At 47.0% G+C, this 17,662-nt stretch overlaps 1 protein-coding gene across 12 annotated transcripts in view; it reads left to right on the top strand.

Moving 5' to 3' along the window:
- Ptpru (protein tyrosine phosphatase receptor type U) overlaps positions 1-17,662 on the top strand; it is a 71,518-nt gene that overhangs the window by 16,405 nt on the left and 37,451 nt on the right. For 11 of the 12 annotated variants that reach the window (XR_009224337.1, XR_009224336.1, XM_058570967.1 and 8 more), the window contains exons 3-10: positions 374-645; positions 1,139-1,220; positions 1,314-1,429; positions 1,723-1,897; positions 2,478-2,771; positions 12,763-13,071; positions 16,866-16,975; positions 17,189-17,390. Coding sequence is in view for 10 of the 12 variants with exons in the window: in XM_058570967.1 (XP_058426950.1) it covers positions 374-645; positions 1,139-1,220; positions 1,314-1,429; positions 1,723-1,897; positions 2,478-2,771; positions 12,763-13,071; positions 16,866-16,975; positions 17,189-17,390 (1,560 nt within the window). In the remaining 2 variants the exon portion in view is untranslated. Of the gene's footprint in view, positions 1-130; positions 263-373; positions 646-1,138; positions 1,221-1,313; positions 1,430-1,722; positions 1,898-2,477; positions 2,772-12,762; positions 13,072-16,865; positions 16,976-17,188; positions 17,391-17,662 lie in introns of those variants that run through there. The other variant, XM_058570974.1, reaches the window with a different exon arrangement.

Here is a 17,662-nt window from a genome sequence, read left to right as displayed (position 1 = left end):
GCTGGGCTCTTGACTTGTGGGATGGATGACCCAGTCCCTACTTCCAAGGATGGCATGGAACACGGGCAAGCTGTGTCTCAGGCAGGACATGGGTTTGGACTGTGACCTGCAGATGGTGAGGAGCTGTAATAGGTTGTGACAAGGCCAGATCTGTGTGCTTTCTGCTGCTTCAACCGTCTCCTTTGGGAAGCAGATGCTATGAACAGAAGAGACCTACCCCGTGAATCAGAGCTGGGCCCAGAACTCGGCACCTGGACTCCCAGTGAGTTCAAATGCCTGGAGTCCTTGGTTTCTGCCCCTTCTCAATGCCCACCCAATCCTGGCCCTCCCTTAAGGGCTCCTCAGTTCCTACCTTTTCCTTCTCTCCCTCCAGGTGCCTACTTGATGGTCAATGCTTCCCAGCACGCCCCAGGCCAGCGGGCCCATGTCATCTTCCAGAGCTTAAGTGAGAACGACACCCACTGTGTGCAGTTCAGCTACTTCCTGTACAGTCGAGATGGCCACAGCCCTGGTACCCTGGGCGTCTATGTGCGTGTTAACGGGGGCCCCCTGGGCAGCGCTGTCTGGAATATGACTGGATCCCATGGCCGTCAGTGGCACCAGGCTGAGCTGGCTGTCAGCACCTTCTGGCCCAATGAATATCAGGTGGGCTGGGGTCAGATTGTGGTCAGCCTGTGCCTGGGGCTGAGGGCAGAGGGATGCCACCTTGTATTGGAATAGGATGGGATTAGTCTGTTCAACATCAGGGGTCAGTCTGTGGTCAAGGGTAGAGTTGGTCTGGGGTGAATCTAGGTTCAGCATCAGAGGTCATTGTTACTAGGAGTAGCCTATGGCAGGGGCCAGAGGTGACTTGGAACAGTGCCAGCCTAGGCACCCTGTTTGGCTGGGGAGAATTTTGCTGCTTTTAGGTAATTGTCCAGAATTGGGAGAGAACCTCTGGCCTTGACCTTGTTCTCTCTGTGGTGGCACCACACTCCCGAACCAGCTGGCATGGTGGGGAGGGTCAGAGTGAGTTGGGCTAACCTCTGCTGATTGAGGAGGGTGGGGCTGGGGCCCAGCGATAGGGGGCTCTTGTGGACACCTCCTTAGACAGGGATGGAGGGATGTCAATATGACAAGGGCCTTTCCGCTCCCCCAGGTGCTGTTTGAGGCCCTCATCTCCCCAGACCGCAGGGGCTACATGGGCCTAGATGACATCCTGCTTCTCAGCTACCCCTGCGGTGAGTCCCAGCCACTGGGGGTGCAGGGATGAGGGGTGCGATGGTTGTGGATCTGGTCTGTGTGGGGTGCATGCCTTGGCTCTGTTCCCACAGCAAAAGCCCCGCACTTCTCTCGCCTTGGCGATGTGGAGGTCAATGCCGGCCAGAACGCGTCTTTCCAGTGTATGGCGGCAGGACGGGCTGCTGAGGCGGAGCGCTTCCTTCTCCAGGTGAGGGAGGTCTCAGACCTTGGCCAGGGGTACGGTGGGGTGTGAGTAGCTTATTCTAGTCCCGGGCTGTATCCTGGGGGGCCGAGTACTTCACACTTCAGCACCCATGCCCAGGTGTCTCCCCCAACAGGGTCCCCTTTGCCCTCTTGGGTGCCCGTCACTCTGGGCACACACAGTGAGACTACTGTGTAGGAGGGGTGGGTGAATGACCCCTACCCTCACCGAGGTCTGAGCGAGGTCCAGATCCCTCTCTCCTGGGCTCCCTTGACCCTGCCGCTCCTGTTCCCCTGCAGCGGCAGAGTGGGGCGCTGGTGCCCGCGGCCGGTGTGCGGCACATCAGCCACCGGCGCTTTCTGGCCACCTTCCCGCTGGCCGCGGTCAGCCGCGCAGAGCAGGACCTGTACCGCTGCGTGTCCCAGGCCCCGCGCGGCGCCGGTGTCTCTAACTTCGCGGAGCTCATCGTCAAGGGTCAGCGAGAGCTACTAGGAGGACCTCAGGGGCGGCTGGAGGAGGGGGTGGGGCCCTGGTGGGCGGAGTTGGACAGGGCGTGGCCTGAGGAAGGGTAGGGCCAGCGCCTGGGCGGGGTGTGAGCTGAACCCCTAGGCCTGCTGATGGGACAGAGCTGGTAGGGTCTGGGTGGCCGAGGTCCAATCAAGGCAGCAGGGTTGGCCCTGAGGCATGGCCTGGTCCAGAGGTGGGTCTGAGGGTGGGGCAGACAGGGTCCGGGTCCAGGTGAGAGCTGGTGAGGTGTGTGACAGTGCCTTCTAAGTGTTGACCAGCTCGAGTGTCATCAGCCATAGGAGCAAGGCTTGGGGATTTATAGGAGAATGAGGGGGTGCATGTGGGCTGGAGGGTGAGGGCAGGGTCAGCCTTTGGAGCGTGGCCCCTTAAGGCTTGGGAATTTAGTAGGGGTCAGAGAACTGGCCTGGACAAGGCATGACGGGTCTGGGAGGGCAGGCTGGCATCTTGGGGATGTGGGTGTGGTGGAATGCAAAGTTGGGAGCATGGGTCTCACAGCAGCATTGACTGTCTCCCCACCCTTTTGCAGAGCCCCCCACTCCCATCGCACCCCCGCAGCTGCTGCGTGCGGGCCCCACCTATCTTATCATCCAGCTCAACACCAACTCCATCATCGGCGATGGGCCGATTGTGCGCAAGGAGATTGAGTACCGCATGGCGCGTGGCCCATGGGCCGAGGTGCATGCAGTCAGCCTGCAGACCTACAAGCTGTGGCACCTTGACCCTGACACCGAGTATGAGATCAGTGTGCTGCTCACGCGTCCTGGAGATGGCGGCACTGGCCGCCCAGGTCCTCCACTCCTCAGCCGGACCAAGTGTGCAGGTAGGTACACCTGCCACCTCCTGCTCCGGTCCCTCTTCTGGACACGGGGCAGGGCAGTGTGGGGGCAGAAGGGCACATTCCCAGAGGTAGTATGGCCTGGATCTGTGTTTTAAAACTTAGTAAGACGTCATGACTTTTCCTTAACTCTTATTTTGGTTAAGATGATATTACTTTACTCGGTTTCAGCCTTTTAAGCATATGTGTATATACACACACATGCCCGATTTAAAACTTACCACAACACCATACCCATTTTACAGATGAGTGACTGAAGTACAGAGATGTGAAGTGACTAGTTAAAGAACACACCTAGTAAGAGGCAGAGATGGGACTGGAACTCTTGACTGGCTGGCTTCCAAATCCACGTTCTTTGTTCTACTTTATATCATCTAGATAGAAGAATAACTAATAGAAGTGTGTGATAAATTCTCGCTGGATTCTCTCTACTGGGTATTGAGCCTGAAGTCTCCTCCTTGTTAAAAACCCTGAAGTAGTAGTTGTTAAGATCTATGGTATGCCTGGGCCAGAGGAAACTGTTTAACCAGAAAAGAAATTGAGAGCAGTGTTTTGTGATTTCAGTATGTTGTATTTATTGGAATTTCATTGAGATATGTGTAGAGTCACATGAGATTGTAAGAAAAACACAGGGCAATTCCCCGTACACTTTACCTTGTTTTCTGCAATAGTAACATTTTGCAAAACTATGGTGTATTACAAGCAAGATATTGACGTTGGTACAATGTACAGATCTTATTCAGACTTGCCAGTTTCGCTTTATTTGTATAAATGTGTGTGTATTTAGTTCTATACAGTTTGCAGTTTGTCACTGGGTGTCTTCATCACGGAGGTCAAATACTGAACAGTTCAGTCACCTGAAGGACCTTTTGTGTTGATCTCTTTTTTTTTTTTTGGTGGTGGTGCTGGGGATTGAACCCACAGTCTTGTGCATGCTAGGCAAGCACTCTACCAACTGAGCTATATCCCCAGCCCCATGTGTTGATCTTTTATAACCATATTCCCCCTCTTTCCCTAAACCCTCCAACCCTTGATAATAACTGATCTGTACTTCATTTCTAGAATTTTGTCATTTCAAAAATGTTATGTAAATGAAATCATGTGGCATATAATCTTTTGGAATTGTTGGGTATTTTTAGTAAGTATTTATTGTAATATAATTAATATCTCATAAAATTCTCTCATTTAATTGTACATCTCAGTGTTTCTAAACATTCTGAGTTATGCAACCATCAGCACAATTGATTTTGGAACATTTTGTCAACCCAAAAAGATACCTTGTATTCTTTAACCGTCACCACATTTCACCCTAGTTCCTTGAACCCTAGGTAAGCACTAATCTACTTTATCTTTCTATTGATTTGCCTCTTTGTAGATGTTTCATAGATAGAATCACACAATATATAGTGTTTTGTGACTGACTTCATCATTTAACATGACGTTTTCAAAGTTTATCTAATGTTGTAACATAGATTGGTACTCCCATTCCTTTTTATTGCTAAATAATTTTCCATTGTATAAATACGTCACATTTTATTTGTCCATTCATCAGTTGATGGACACTTGGATTGTTTACACTTTTTTGGTTATTATGAACCATATTTCTATGAATATTCATGTACAAGTTTTTATGTAGACATTTTTATTTATTTTGAGTATCTATCATATATGTTGTGTGGTCACTCTACATGTAACTTTTGAGGTGCTACTGGACTGTTTTTCAAAGCAGCGGTACCGTTTTATTTTACATCCCCTACCTCCCGCAGTGGATGGGGTTCAGCTTCTCTACATCCTTGCCAACACTTATTCTGTCTTTGGATTATAATACCCTAGTTGGTATAAAATGGTATCTTATTGTAGTTTTGATTTGCATTTCCCTGATGACAAATGGTACAGACCATTTTTTTTCATGTGTTTATTGATGATTTGTATTTCTTCTTTGTAGAAATGTCTATTCAGATTTTTTTACCCATTTTAAGGTGGTTTGTCTTTTTATTATTGTTTTTTAAGAGTTTTTTATTCTGGATACTAGATTTTCATTGGATATATTTTCACATGTTTTCCTCCCATATGTGGGTTGTCTTTTCCCTTTCTTTCTTTTTTGGAATTGAACTCAGGGATACTCAACCACTGAGCCACATCCCTAGCCCTATTTTTTTTATTTTATTTAGAGATGGGGTCTCACTGAATTGTTTAGCACCTCAGTTTTGCTGAGGCTGGCTTTGAACTTGCAATCCTCCTGCCCCAGCCTCCCGAGCCGCTGGGAGTACAGGTGTGCGTCACCTTGCCCAGCCATCTTTTCCCTTTCTTGGTGGTGTCCTTTGAATCACAAAGGGTTTTCCTTTTGACAAAGCCCAACTTAACTAATTTTTCTTTGTTGTTTGTGCTTTTGATATCATATCAAAGAAATCATTGTCTAATTGAAATCATGAGGGTTCACTTCTACATTTTTTTGCCCAAGAATTTTATAGTTTTGACTCTTTACATTTAGGTTCTTGATCCATTTTGAGTTAACTTTTATAAATGGTGTGAGGTAGGGATCCATCTTCCTTTTTTGGTGTATGGATATCCAGTTACCCCATTGTTGTTTATTGAGAAGACTGTCCTTTCTCAATTGAATTATCTTGGCATTGTAACTGGCTTTTTTTTTTTTTTTTTAAACTCAGCATAATTCCCTGGAGATTCATCCAATTTGTGCGAATCAATATTTCATTCCTTTTTATTGATGAGTAGTGTTACTTGGTTTGGTTGTGCCTGTTTGTTTACCATTCACCTGTTGAAGGACATCTGGATGGGATCTGTTTTGGGCTGTTTGCAAATAAAGGCCAATGAATATTCATATACAGGTTTTCTCATGAACATAAGTTTTCATTTTTCTGGGATAAATGACCAGGAGTACCATTGATGAGTCATATGGTTATTGCATGTTTGGTTTTATCAGACACCGCCAGAGTGGCCGTATTGTATTACAGTCTCACCATACAGTGATCTAGTTTTCTGCATCCTTGACAGGATTTGGTGTTGTCACTATTTTTTATTTTAGATATTCTGAGAGGTGTGTAGGTGATTTTTCCATTGTGGTCTTCATTTGTATTTCTTTAATTCCTAGTGATGCTGAACATCTATCTATTCACATGCTGTTTGCCATCTGTGTGTCCTTTTTAGTGAATTGTCAGTTTAAGTCTTTGCCTATTTTCTAATGGGGTTCTCCTTCTCCTTCTTGTCTTCTTCTTCCCCCTTCTGCTCCTCTTCCTCCTCCTCCTCTTTCTTCTTCCTGTTGAGCCTTGAGAGTTCTTATGCATTCTAGATACCAGTCCTTTAATAGATGTATAGTTTGCATATATTTTCTCAGTGTGTTTCTTAGTCTTTTCATCTTTTCTGTATGGTCTTTCATAGAGAGGCCATTTTTAATTTTAGGCCTCCCACCGTTTTTTTTCCCCCCCATTACCAGGGATTGAACCCAGGGACACTTAACCATGGAACTATATCTCCAGCTCTTTTTATTTTTTATTTTGAAACAGGGTCTCACTCAATTGCTTAGGGTCTTGCTAAGTTGCTGAGGCTGGCCTTGAACTTGTGATCCTCCTGCCTCGGCCTCTGAGTTGCTAGGATTATAGGTATATGCCATTGTGCCTAGCTGAGGCCCCCCTACCTTTTTTAAAATCAAATTTCCCTTGTTTAAATTGTGCTTTTAGTGTCAAGTCTAAGAATGCCTTGCCTAGCCCTAATTCACAAAGATTGTCTCTAGTTTTGTTTTTTTTCCCCTCAAAGTTATGGTTTACATCTAAATCCATGATCTGTTTTGGATAAAGTGTGAGGTTAAGGTCAAGGCTTATTTACTTTTTTCAATTGATGTTTTAAGTGTTTTAAAAAGACTGTGAATCATTTAAAGTCCAGTTTAGTGCTAGGCTTAGGGAGGCCCTAGGGTGGTGGCGGATCAATGTCCAAGGGGAACTGCCTTGTAGCTGAGGGGCTAGACCAGGTTATTTAAACCTCTCAGAGGATCAGAAATAATGGCACTGATGCTCTGAGAACAGAAACAATAATCTTTACACTACAGGGTTAAAGATTCATTAACACATGTTGATTGAGCACCTATTATGCACTAGGTACTATTGTAGTTGCTAGGAATATTTGACTGTGAGACAGACAAAGGCCACCAGCACATGAGTTCTTCATGAAACTGCTAGGATCTTACATTTTAGGCAGGAAGAGACAGATGATAAATAAGTAAACAAGTGGAATATATAGTTTGTCAGATGGTGATAAGTGCTGTGAAGAAGAATAAATCAAGGAGGGGAATGGGGTGTGTGGGTTGGATAGTTTTATTTTAAAAAGGCTCAACGGACTGTCTTTCTGAGAAGGTGACATTTGAGCAGAGATATGAAGGAGGTGAGGGACTGGGGGGCGGATCATTGGGGGAAGGGACATTCTGGGCTGATCCACCAGTGAGTTCAAAGGCCCGGAGGCTGGAGCATCAAGGAGACCCATGTGAATGGTTAGTGACCCAGGGGAGACAGCAGGAGAGGACCTCAAAGTGGAGCTGGGGAGGGGGGACTCAGGCGAGCGAGGTGCGTAGCTACCGCAGGGCCTGGAGAGCAGGAGCACACACCCTCTGCTTGTATTTAGAAGTGTCATTGTGGCCCTTTTGTGGCCAGTAGACCGTAAGAGGACAGGGGGAGCACACAGGAGACTAGGGAGGAGGTTACTGCAGCAACCCAGCTGGGACATGGTGGGGGTGGTGATGGTGGTTAAAAAGTGGTCAAATTCTGGTTTGCCTTGAAAGTACAGCGTAGGGCATTTGCTGGTGGATTGGATGTGGGATGAAGGAGAGGGAAATGCAGAGAAGTCCAGGATGTTTCTAAGGCGTTTTGCTTGAACAGTGGGAAGGATGGAGTTGTCATTTACTGCGAAGGAGCGGACTGCGGCAGGAGCTGGTTTGACGGGGTGTCATAGATCAGGAGTCTGTGTTGGAGATGTTGACTTTGAGAAGCTATTAGATGTTCCAGTGAAGATATCCATCAGGCAGGTAGATATATGAGTGCGGAGTTCAGGGGAGAGTTCAGGCTGCAGCTATAAATCTGAAAGTTGTCAGGGTAGAGATGGTGTAGATGGGATTTAAAGCCACGAGGCTCGATGAGCTCTTTCGCACTAGTGGTTCTCAACAGGGGTGACTGTCGCCTAGGAGACACTTGGCAGTGTTTGGAGACACATTGTTGTCACGACTGGGTGGTAGCAGTAGGTACTACTGGCATCTAAGGGGTAGAGGGCAGGGAATTGCTAAACATCCCACGATGCATGGATAACTCCTGGCAACAAAGAACTATCTAGACCAAAATGTCTACAGTGCCCAGTTGAAAACCTCTGATTTAGTTCTTAGATTTTTTTTTTAAAGGAAATTAGCGTACATGGAAGTGAAAATAGCTGTGAAGCTTGAGCCTTGGGGTCCTCCAGTGTTTTGGGTTAAACGTGGGCGATTGCAACTAAATGCACTAAATACACATGAAATACAGAGCCCAAGACACAGCAAGCCCTCAGCAAATGGCAACTGTCACCATCATGATGTTCTTAACTTTACAAAAGCAGTTCTGATCTGTCTACCACTTTAGAATAAAATAAATCAGAGCTTGGGGGCTCTTTAGAGGATCTCTGTAACACCCCTCTGTGTGTACACATGGGGAACCAGACCCAGGGAGGGGAAGGGACTTGACTGAGATCCTATGGTGGGTCAAGAACCCAGGGTTCATGCCGATGACTTTTGATTATTCCCATTTTACAGATGAATACGCTGAGATTTAGAGATTGAGTCACTTGCCTCAGTCTACGTGGTGGTTCCACAGCAGGGCCAGAGTCAGAGTTTGAATAGCTTCATTTCCAATCTGGTGTTTTTTTAAACAATGACAGTAGCAGCAACAGCCATTGCCACTGCCGTTGTGGGCCGGGTGCCCTCTTGGTGCCAGGCACTGCTGCACACTTCACTGAGGCAGCCGGGTCAGGAGCTGGGGCAGGGGCAGGGGCCGGCCAAGTAGACATGATGCAGACACCTCACCCCGCCCCTCTTCATTACACGCTCCTCTTTGTTGACGATGTTGCCACCGGCACCTTGCTCAGGCGCCTTGGCCAGTGGCTGTTGTGCTCTCCGCCAGCTGTGTTGTCATCTCCTCTGTCCCCACAACTCCCCTCCCACTACATTATTTGCCATAAAAACAATAATACAATATCAGTAAAAGGCTTTTTTTTTTTTTTTTAAATCACCACTCTGAATCTCACCATCTTAGCCCAACAGCTGTTTAATTTTTCTGTCTTGTTCAAATCTCTGCCCATATGTCTGTAGTGCACATTTTTACACGCTTGTCATTGGGGATGTGGAAAGCGTTCGGGATTCTGCTTCATTTCCTTGTGCTGTTCCGTGTGCTGTGCTGGTTATAATTATGTTTATTGCTTGCAGAAGTCTGTTGAGTGGCCCCGGATTGCTGGGCTGTTTGTTTCCAGATCACAGTTATTATAAATAATACTACATTGGAAAACGCAATGTTTATAGTTATGTTTTTTTTTTTTTCCCTCTTGAGTCATATTCTTTAGAGTAAATACTCAGAAGTGGTTAAAGAAAGGGGATTGACATAACCTTGTTTGGAAAGATGATTTTACTGCTGCTGGTGTCCCGTGTCAGTGCAAGTGTTTATTTATGAATTACTATAGGCCAGACTACTTGGCCCGTATCATCTCATGTAACTCTCATATTTGCCCTTCAAGTAAGTGTTATTATCTCCATATTTTTTAAAATCCAGGAACCTGCTGTCAGTGTTCAAAGGGGTTAGTAACTTGCCTGAAGTCACAGAACTAATGAAGGGTAGAGATACTTGTGAACTTTGATGGACTATGACCCCAGTTTCCTTTTCATGAGATAAAGTTGAAAGTTTTTTGAGGTTTTTTTTTTTTGGTACTGGCGATGGAACTCAGGTCACTCAACCACTGAGCCACATCCCCAGCCCTGTTTTGTATTTTATTTAGAGACAGGGTCTCATTGAGTTGCTTAGCGCCTCACTTTTGCTGAGGCTGGCTTTGAACTTGAGATCTTTCTATTTCAGCCTCCCGAGCTACTGGGATTGTAGGCATGTGCCACCGTGCCTGGCTGTTTCCGAGTTTTTGCTTCCTTCTGAGCATTACTAAAATCAACACATTTGGGGCTAATTTAACAGATGTTTAACATTACCCGTCTCATTTTAATGTGCATTCTGACCTCTGATCTTCCAGTGGCCTGCAGCCCTGTGGAATTCAGAGGAATGGGGCTTCGAAGTCCCCAGCTCTGTTTTGACAGTGTGTTGGCAGCTGAAGAGAGTGTCTGGGTGCCAGATGGTTTTCAGAAACAGAGAGGCTCATAGATCCGCACCCTTCAATCAACATATCAGTCTGTAGTTGACTCATGCATGATTCCAGCCCCCTGGATCTGCCCAGGTTTGATCAGGGGAGAGAGGGAGGGAAGAGAGGAGTGGGCCCTTTTGGAGACCCCTCCGTCCAGTGAGGGAAGTGACAGCTTTCCCAGCTGTTAGAGAATGGGGTGGTCGAGCATGAAGGTGGGAGTGTCTTTCTCCGAGTCACAGGTCGCTATCTTGGACCCTGCTCGGTGGGTTTAAGAAGCTTGAACAGGTTGCCGGTTTTTGGAAATTTGGACATTTCACAGAAAAATCTTGGAATTTCTGGTTTCTCTTGAAAACTGGGAGGACGTGGCCCCCCTGAGCCTGCAGTCCCGCTTGGCAGCAGTCACTGAGCCATGAGGAGGAGCTGCCTCTCTTGGGTGGGACACCTGGAGTCCTGCTTGCTGTCTTCTCCTCCCAGCTGTGTCTCCAGTTTGCCTTGAACTTTCCCTGCCTTTCTGTAAATGCTGCTGGGGGGCGGGGAGGCGGTGTGCTCCCACCAAGCCTGAATGGACTGGGAGAGGGGATGCGGCTGGCACCCCAGGGGCTGGAGGTGGTGTCGGCCCAGCTGCAGGGGCCCGAGGCCCACTCTCACTCGTGCAAACCAAGCAAGCAGCAGTTACTTGGCCTCCATGGACACCCTGGGGCCGAGCACCTGGGCCAGCCTGGACCATTGCCAGAGAGTCAGAGTCAAGCAGGACTTAGGAGCAAGATGATAAGTGTTCACAAAGTCTGCCCCCCACTACCACATGAAAACAGAGCTCATAAAGCCCCAAACAGGGAAGTCTCCTGGGACAGGGATGGGAGATAAAACGGGGCCGGGGCTCAGCGATAGTGCACTTGCCTGGCACGTGTGAGGCACTGGGTTCAATTCTCAGGTCTGTCTGTCTGTCTGTCTATCTATCTATGGCAAGTGTGTGCAGCCAGCGGCCCTCAGATCGCGGTGAGCAGCAGGGACTAGCCGCTTCATGTCCAGGGCGACAGAATTTACCTTGCTGTGGGAGGAGGGTACTAGGTAAGAGGTCAGGGGCTGACATCTCTCTCTGATGGCCAGATATGTGACTTTCCTGGAGCCCAGGGAAGACAGGGAAGGCTCCTGGGTAGAAAGGGAAACAGTGTTGTGCTGGTTATGCGCTTCCCAAACTGTCACCTGTGTGCTCCCCTGTTGCTCCCCTGTGTCGTCTTTATGAGGGGGCATTCTGAGCAAACTAATGGTAGGAAAAATGACCCTAGGGTCTTAGTTAATCTCCTTAAGGGCTAAGTAGCAGGACTTAGCCATCTATTCATGAAGGGATCCTGAATACCCTAACTGGGGACACACTGCAGGTGCTCAGAGGACTCATGGGTGAGGAAGCTGCATGTCACAGAAACAGGGTGCAAGAGAGAAAGGGTCATTAGAAGGCCACTGTGGCTTCTTCCCTCCTCTCACAGATGTGGGAACAGAGGCCGGAGGTTTGCTTAAGATCATGTATCTGGGCAGCACAGATGCAGGCCTGGGCAGAGTCTCGGGCTCCTCCTGCTTCACTTTGGAAGCCTGAGGTTTCCTTCTTTATAAAATGGAGAGTCACCTGGAGACTGTGTAGTACCGCCTCCTCCTCTTTCTGTCTGTGTTCTGAGACATGGCTGTGACTGGTTCCTTGACAGTGAATTCCACCTGGAGGGTGGGGACAGCTGTAGGTGAGAGCATGATTCTAGAGCCATCCTGTCCAGCATGGGATCCCAGCTTCATCACTTACTGCCTGTGTGAATGGGCAGCTCATTTACTCTCTGTGTCTGTGTTCCCACAGCTGTGTGACAGGGCTAAAAGCTCACTGGACTACAGCACGGATTAGAGATAAAGCATTTTAAAGCCTCTAGAGAAATGTCTGCCACATTCAAAGCCCCCCAAATGTTTACTGCCATTATTATTACAGAGCCGATTGTGTTTCCCTTTGAACTCACCATTGAACTTGAACCTTATCTTTAGAGTCTACCTAGCATGTAACAGCATGCATTTCTGTCTGTTTCCCAATCTTGTTCTGGCTCATTTAACTCTTTGGCTCTCATTTTCACCACCCTCCTGGTTCTACATGCTACTGTATCATACACATGACTGTAAACTGTTTCACAATAACTTTGGAGAGATCAAGTTAAGGAAAACATTGCCCTACACATTGATTTAGACTGGCCCAGGGTGTAGTCTAGAATGATACGGAATTAGAAGGTGAACTGTACTATTAAAAAATCACAGCTAATATTTTTGAAGGAGTATTGTGCTAGCCATTGTCATGCATGCCTTACCTTAAACGTAACAATGATCCTGTGCAGCAAGGTCTATTATTTTCTTATTTTGCAGTTCAGGAACTGAGGCTCAGAGAGGTAAAGTGACCAAGGCAGAGGTTGCCAGCTGCACACAGCATATTCGGGATTCCTGATTCCAGAGCACACCCTGTTACACCATGTTCAGTTCTAGGGGGTCCCTTGAGCTCTTGGGGACAAAGGAGGGATAGATTCTGTCAGTGATTGGTGCTCTTTGTCCTTGTCCCTCATCCTCCCTTCCAATTTCCTCTCCTTTCTCGCAGAGCCCATGCGGGCACCCAAAGGCCTGGCTTTCGCTGAGATCTTGGCTCGCCAGCTGACCCTGCAGTGGGAACCGCTGGGCTACAACGTGACACGCTGCCACACCTACACCGTGTCCCTGTGCTATTACTACACCCTGGGCAGCAGCCACAACCAGACCGTCAGCGAGTGTGTCAAGATGGAGCGGGGCGTCAACCGCTACACCATCAAGAACCTGCTGCCCTACCGGGACGTCCACGTGCGCCTGGTCCTCACTAACCCCGAGGGGCGCAAGGAGGGCAAGGAGGTCACCTTTCAGACTGACGAGGATGGTAAGGGCGCCAGCCGCGATTCCTAGGGCCCCCGAGTTCCTCCCCCACATCCTGTGTCTGAGACTCAAGTTTATTATACAGAATTTTTTGCTTAGGATGAAACCGCTGTATACCACAAAGCAATGAGAGCTAATAGTTATTCTCTGGAGGACTGTGGGTTCATTCTTAAGCATTTGGAAGAGTTTAGTAGGGAAGGGATTTGGGACTAGAGTTTTCTTTGTGGCAAGGCTTTAAATAATAGTTTTAATTTGAAAATAGATACTGGAATATTCAAATTTTCTTTGTATACTGTGATTTTTCAAGAACTTTGCTCCTTTCACCTAAATTGTGAAATGTCTTGACCTAAAACATTTGCTTATAAATTCTCCTTTATTTAATACCTATATAATCTGTAATCTGTACTGATAGCCCCTTTTTCTTTTCTGATACAGATAATTTGTATTTTCTGTCTTTTTTTTCTTGTTTACTCTTGCTTGGGATATATAAATTTTGTTAATTTTTCCAAAGAGCCAACTTTGGCTTAGTTGATTTTTTTCCCCCCATGGAATTGAACCCAGGGATGCTCTACCTCTGAGCTAATACCCTGCCCTTTGAAAATGTTTTATTTTGAGGCAGAGTCTTGCTAAGTTGCTGAGGCTGGCCTTGAGCTTGTGATCCTCCTGCCTCATCCTTTGGAGTAGCTGGGATTGTGCTCATGCACCTCTGGGCTTGGCAATATTTCATTTTGTATTCTTTCTTTTTTAAAAAATATTTTCTTTGGATTTGATTTGCTGTTTTTTTTTTTAGCTTTTGGGAATGGAAGATGTCTTAGATCAATAGTTCTGAGCCTCCATTTCTAATATGCACTTAAAGCCATACATTTCCTTTTAATCCCTTCTTTATGTGCATCCCATGAGGATTTTTTTGTTTGTTTTTAGTTGTAAATGGACACAATACCTTTATTTATTTTTATGGGGTGCTGAGGATTGAACCCTGTGCCTCACACATGCTAGGCAAGCACTCTAAGCCACAACTCCAACCCCAGGTCTTTTTTTTTTTTTTTGGTAATGCTGGGAACCAAGGCCTCTCAGATGCTAAGCAAATCACAGAGTTATATCCCCAGCTTTCATTAGTTTTGATATGTCTCATCTTCATTATCATTCAGTTCAAAATATTTTCTAATTTTTTATAATTTCTTCTCTGACTCAAGAGTTATTTAGAATTATGTTGCTTAATTTTTAAGCAATTAGGACTTCTAATTATCTTTTTGTTATTGATTTCCAGCTTAATCCCACTGTGATCAGAGTACATACTCTAAATTTAGCCTTTTGAAATTCAATTCTTTCTTTATGGTCCCAGCATGTGGTTGAATTTTGGTAAATGACCCATGTGTGCCTGAAAAAAAAAAATTGCTTTCCATCATTTTGGGGTCAGTGTGCTAAATCTGCCAGACTCATCTTTACTGAGCACTTACTGTACATCAGACACTATGCTGAATGTTTTTCATCTATTAATGGCTATATAATCGCCATGACAACCTATGTGATAGGCTACGGTCCTCACTTTACAGATGAGGTCACAAAGCTAGTTTGTAGGCAGCAGAGCTGGTTTCAAACCTGGCCTTCTGGTTTCCAAGTTGTCATTATTTATTTATTTTAAATGCTGGGGATCAAACCCAGGGCCTTGCTCATGCTAAGTGTGCACTGAGCCCCACCCCCACCCCTGAGAGTTGTCCTTCTCAACCCCTGCAACTCTCATACCAGGACAGGTTCAAAGCCTTCCCTTTAGATTCCTGCAAACCCCAGGTGCCCCTAAGCTCCCTGGTGGTGGATTTTCTTGCTGCCCTACACGTGCAGTTTTCTCTTCTGCACAGCACTGGCCCAGACACAAAGGCAACCCCTGGTTTGCTTTCCACAAAACTCCATCACCCAAGGCAGTGTGTGTGCCCTGTGCTGAGCATCTTCCAGTGGTAATGAGGACCGGCTGTGATGATTCTGAGACGTTGCAAGCAACCTCAGGCTGAATGTCAGACCACCCCCTTTCCAAAGTCTGTTGACCTCTGCATCCCCCATTCCCGGGTTTGTTATGGCTGCCTCACCCTCGCTGGCCTCATTTGGGCCACTTGATCTTTTTTTTTAGTCCTCTCCCCACTCCTATAATGGTTGTTGTTGTTGTTGTTATTATTATTATTATTATTTTTACTTTTCCTCAAAGTATTAATAAAATATTTACAGAAATTGTATTTTGGGGATGCCCTGAGGATTGAACCCAGGGAGTTTCATGGGGCCTCACTAAGTTGCTAAGACTGACCTTGAACTTGTGATCTTCCTACCTCAGTCTCCTGAGCCGCTGAGATTATGGGTGTGCACCACAGTGCCCAGTTTACAGAAAGTATCTTAAATGGTCAGCCAATGAATTGTCACTTGAAGAAACCCATGCCCAGACCAGGAAATGACATTGCCAGTGCCCCAGGAAGCTCCATTTTTGCTTTCTCCTGGTCACTACCTCCCAAGGGTAATCATTATGCCTACCTGTAACAGCAGATTGATTTTCTTGGTTGGGACTTTATCGAATGGAAGCAGAGAGCATTCTTTATCTACTCAACTTCTTTCTCTCAACTTCATGCTTGAGAGACTCAGCCACATCGTACGTGCCGTCCTGGGGAGTTCAGTTCTCACTGCTGAATAGCTCATTATGGGGATAAATATACCGAATGAAAAAAAAATCCTGTTTACTGTTGTTGAGTGTTTGGGTTGCTTCCGATTTTTGTCTATTTTGAAGAATGCTTATAGTTTGAAAACATTTTCTCTTGGTGGATATACACATTTCTGATGGGTTTACTCCTCGGAGTGGAACAGCTAGGTAACAGGACATATGTTTCTCTTTAGTAGATCTTGCCAGACGGTTTCCCAAAGTGGTGGGACCAGCGCACACTCTGCTGCCAGGTGTGAACATTTTGGTTGCTCTGTGTCCTCATCAATACTAGAAATCGTCTTTTTTTTTTTCATTTTGCCATCTTGATGGACAGACAGTGGTCTCCTGAGCTATTTGTTTTCCCACAGAGCAGCTTAGATTATGTTGACTGTCATCTCCGCTTCCGCTTTCTCTGCCTGAGGACTTCAGCTTCCCCACAATGCTTTGTCAAGGTGTTTTTCCAGTCTGAAGCTGTCTTCTTCCTGAGTGAAATCCCTCTGCTTGCTGTTAGGAGTACACATTAAAACAAAAACCCAAACAGAATCAGACCATGCCCGGAAGTGTTTATGTTCAACTCTTAACAGTATTTATGCTTGGGTGATGCAATTGTAGGTGTTGTTAATTTTCTTTATGTTCAGTTAGACTTTTTTTTTTTTTTTTTTGCATTGAACATATTGTGAATGTAATTAGACAGTTTTAGATGAGAAAACACTTCCAACCCATACTCCTGATACCCGAGTGCAATTGTTGTTTTCATTTTTCTGGCAAATATCTATATTTTCTGACAACTTCCCAGCTGGAGCCAAATAGGAGCTGTCACACATTCCTCTGGGGGCACCGTGACCTGCACAGCAGTGAAAATACCAGCTGCCCCTTTGGAGAGCTCAGGAATGAGTCAAGTCACAGGAGGTTGATATTCCCCTTCAGGCTTTATGTACATCATGTTATTTAGGCCTGGTTAGGGAGGGGGTTTCGTCATCCCCATTTCATGGATGAGGAAAACAAGGCTTCACGAGGGGAAGAGGAGTTCAAGTGGACGAGCAGGGGAGTGGTGAGGTTGGAATGTGCATCCATGTATTTGGAGCCCAGACCCACTTTCCTCTGCCTTTTCCCCCTCACAGTGCCTGGTGGGATTGCGGCCGAGTCCCTGACCTTCACGCCACTGGAGGACATGATCTTCCTCAAGTGGGAGGAGCCCCAGGAACCCAACGGCCTCATCACTCAGTATGAGGTGAATGGAGGCCCCGTGGTCAGAGGCTATGCCCTGTGGGTTCCTTGTTAGGGGGGTCTGGGGACATGAATGAGAGGCAAGGTACCCAGAAACCTGGCCTGAGGGGAACCCCCAGTCCCCCTAGCCCAGCCGGCTCCTCGGGAGCTTGGTAGGTGGGAATTAGCAACATGGGTCCCTGTCCCATGCTGGCCTGCCTGCCTGCCCTGCCCCCAGATCAGCTACCAGAGCATCGAGTCCTCAGACCCTGCAGTGAACGTGCCGGGCCCCCGGCGTACCATCTCCAAGCTCCGCAATGAGACCTACCACGTCTTCTCGAACCTGCACCCAGGCACCACCTACCTGTTCTCCGTGAGGGCTCGCACGAGCAAAGGCTTTGGCCAGGCAGCGCTCACTGAGATCACCACCAACATCTCGGGTGAGCCTCGCAGCCCAGCCTGGCCCGAGGAGGTGGCCCAGAATGCCAGCCTTCTGTGAGCAGAGGTGGGATGGGGTGGCCTGAGGGTGCTTCCAGAGGACCCCTGCTGAGATAAATGTGCCTTCCAGGGTTGATGTCAGGGTCAGGGAGGACTAAACCTGAAGAGGCAGGAGACCATTGGTGGATTCAGAGGGTTGAGGTTGGGTTAGTGCTCAGGGTCAGGGGCCAGTGAAGCCAAGGAAGTCAAGACATCAGGGGAAGAGCTCTGAGGG

Source organism: Marmota monax, unplaced genomic scaffold (genome assembly GCF_021218885.2).
Source record: "Marmota monax isolate L192 unplaced genomic scaffold, Marmota_monax_Labrador192_F-V1.1 WCK01_AAM20220418_F8-fsc00008, whole genome shotgun sequence".
In the NCBI taxonomy this organism is placed as follows: Eukaryota; Metazoa; Chordata; class Mammalia; order Rodentia; family Sciuridae; genus Marmota; species Marmota monax.
Note: the sequence above shows the minus strand (reverse complement) of the source record. Positions and strands in the feature narration are given on the sequence as shown.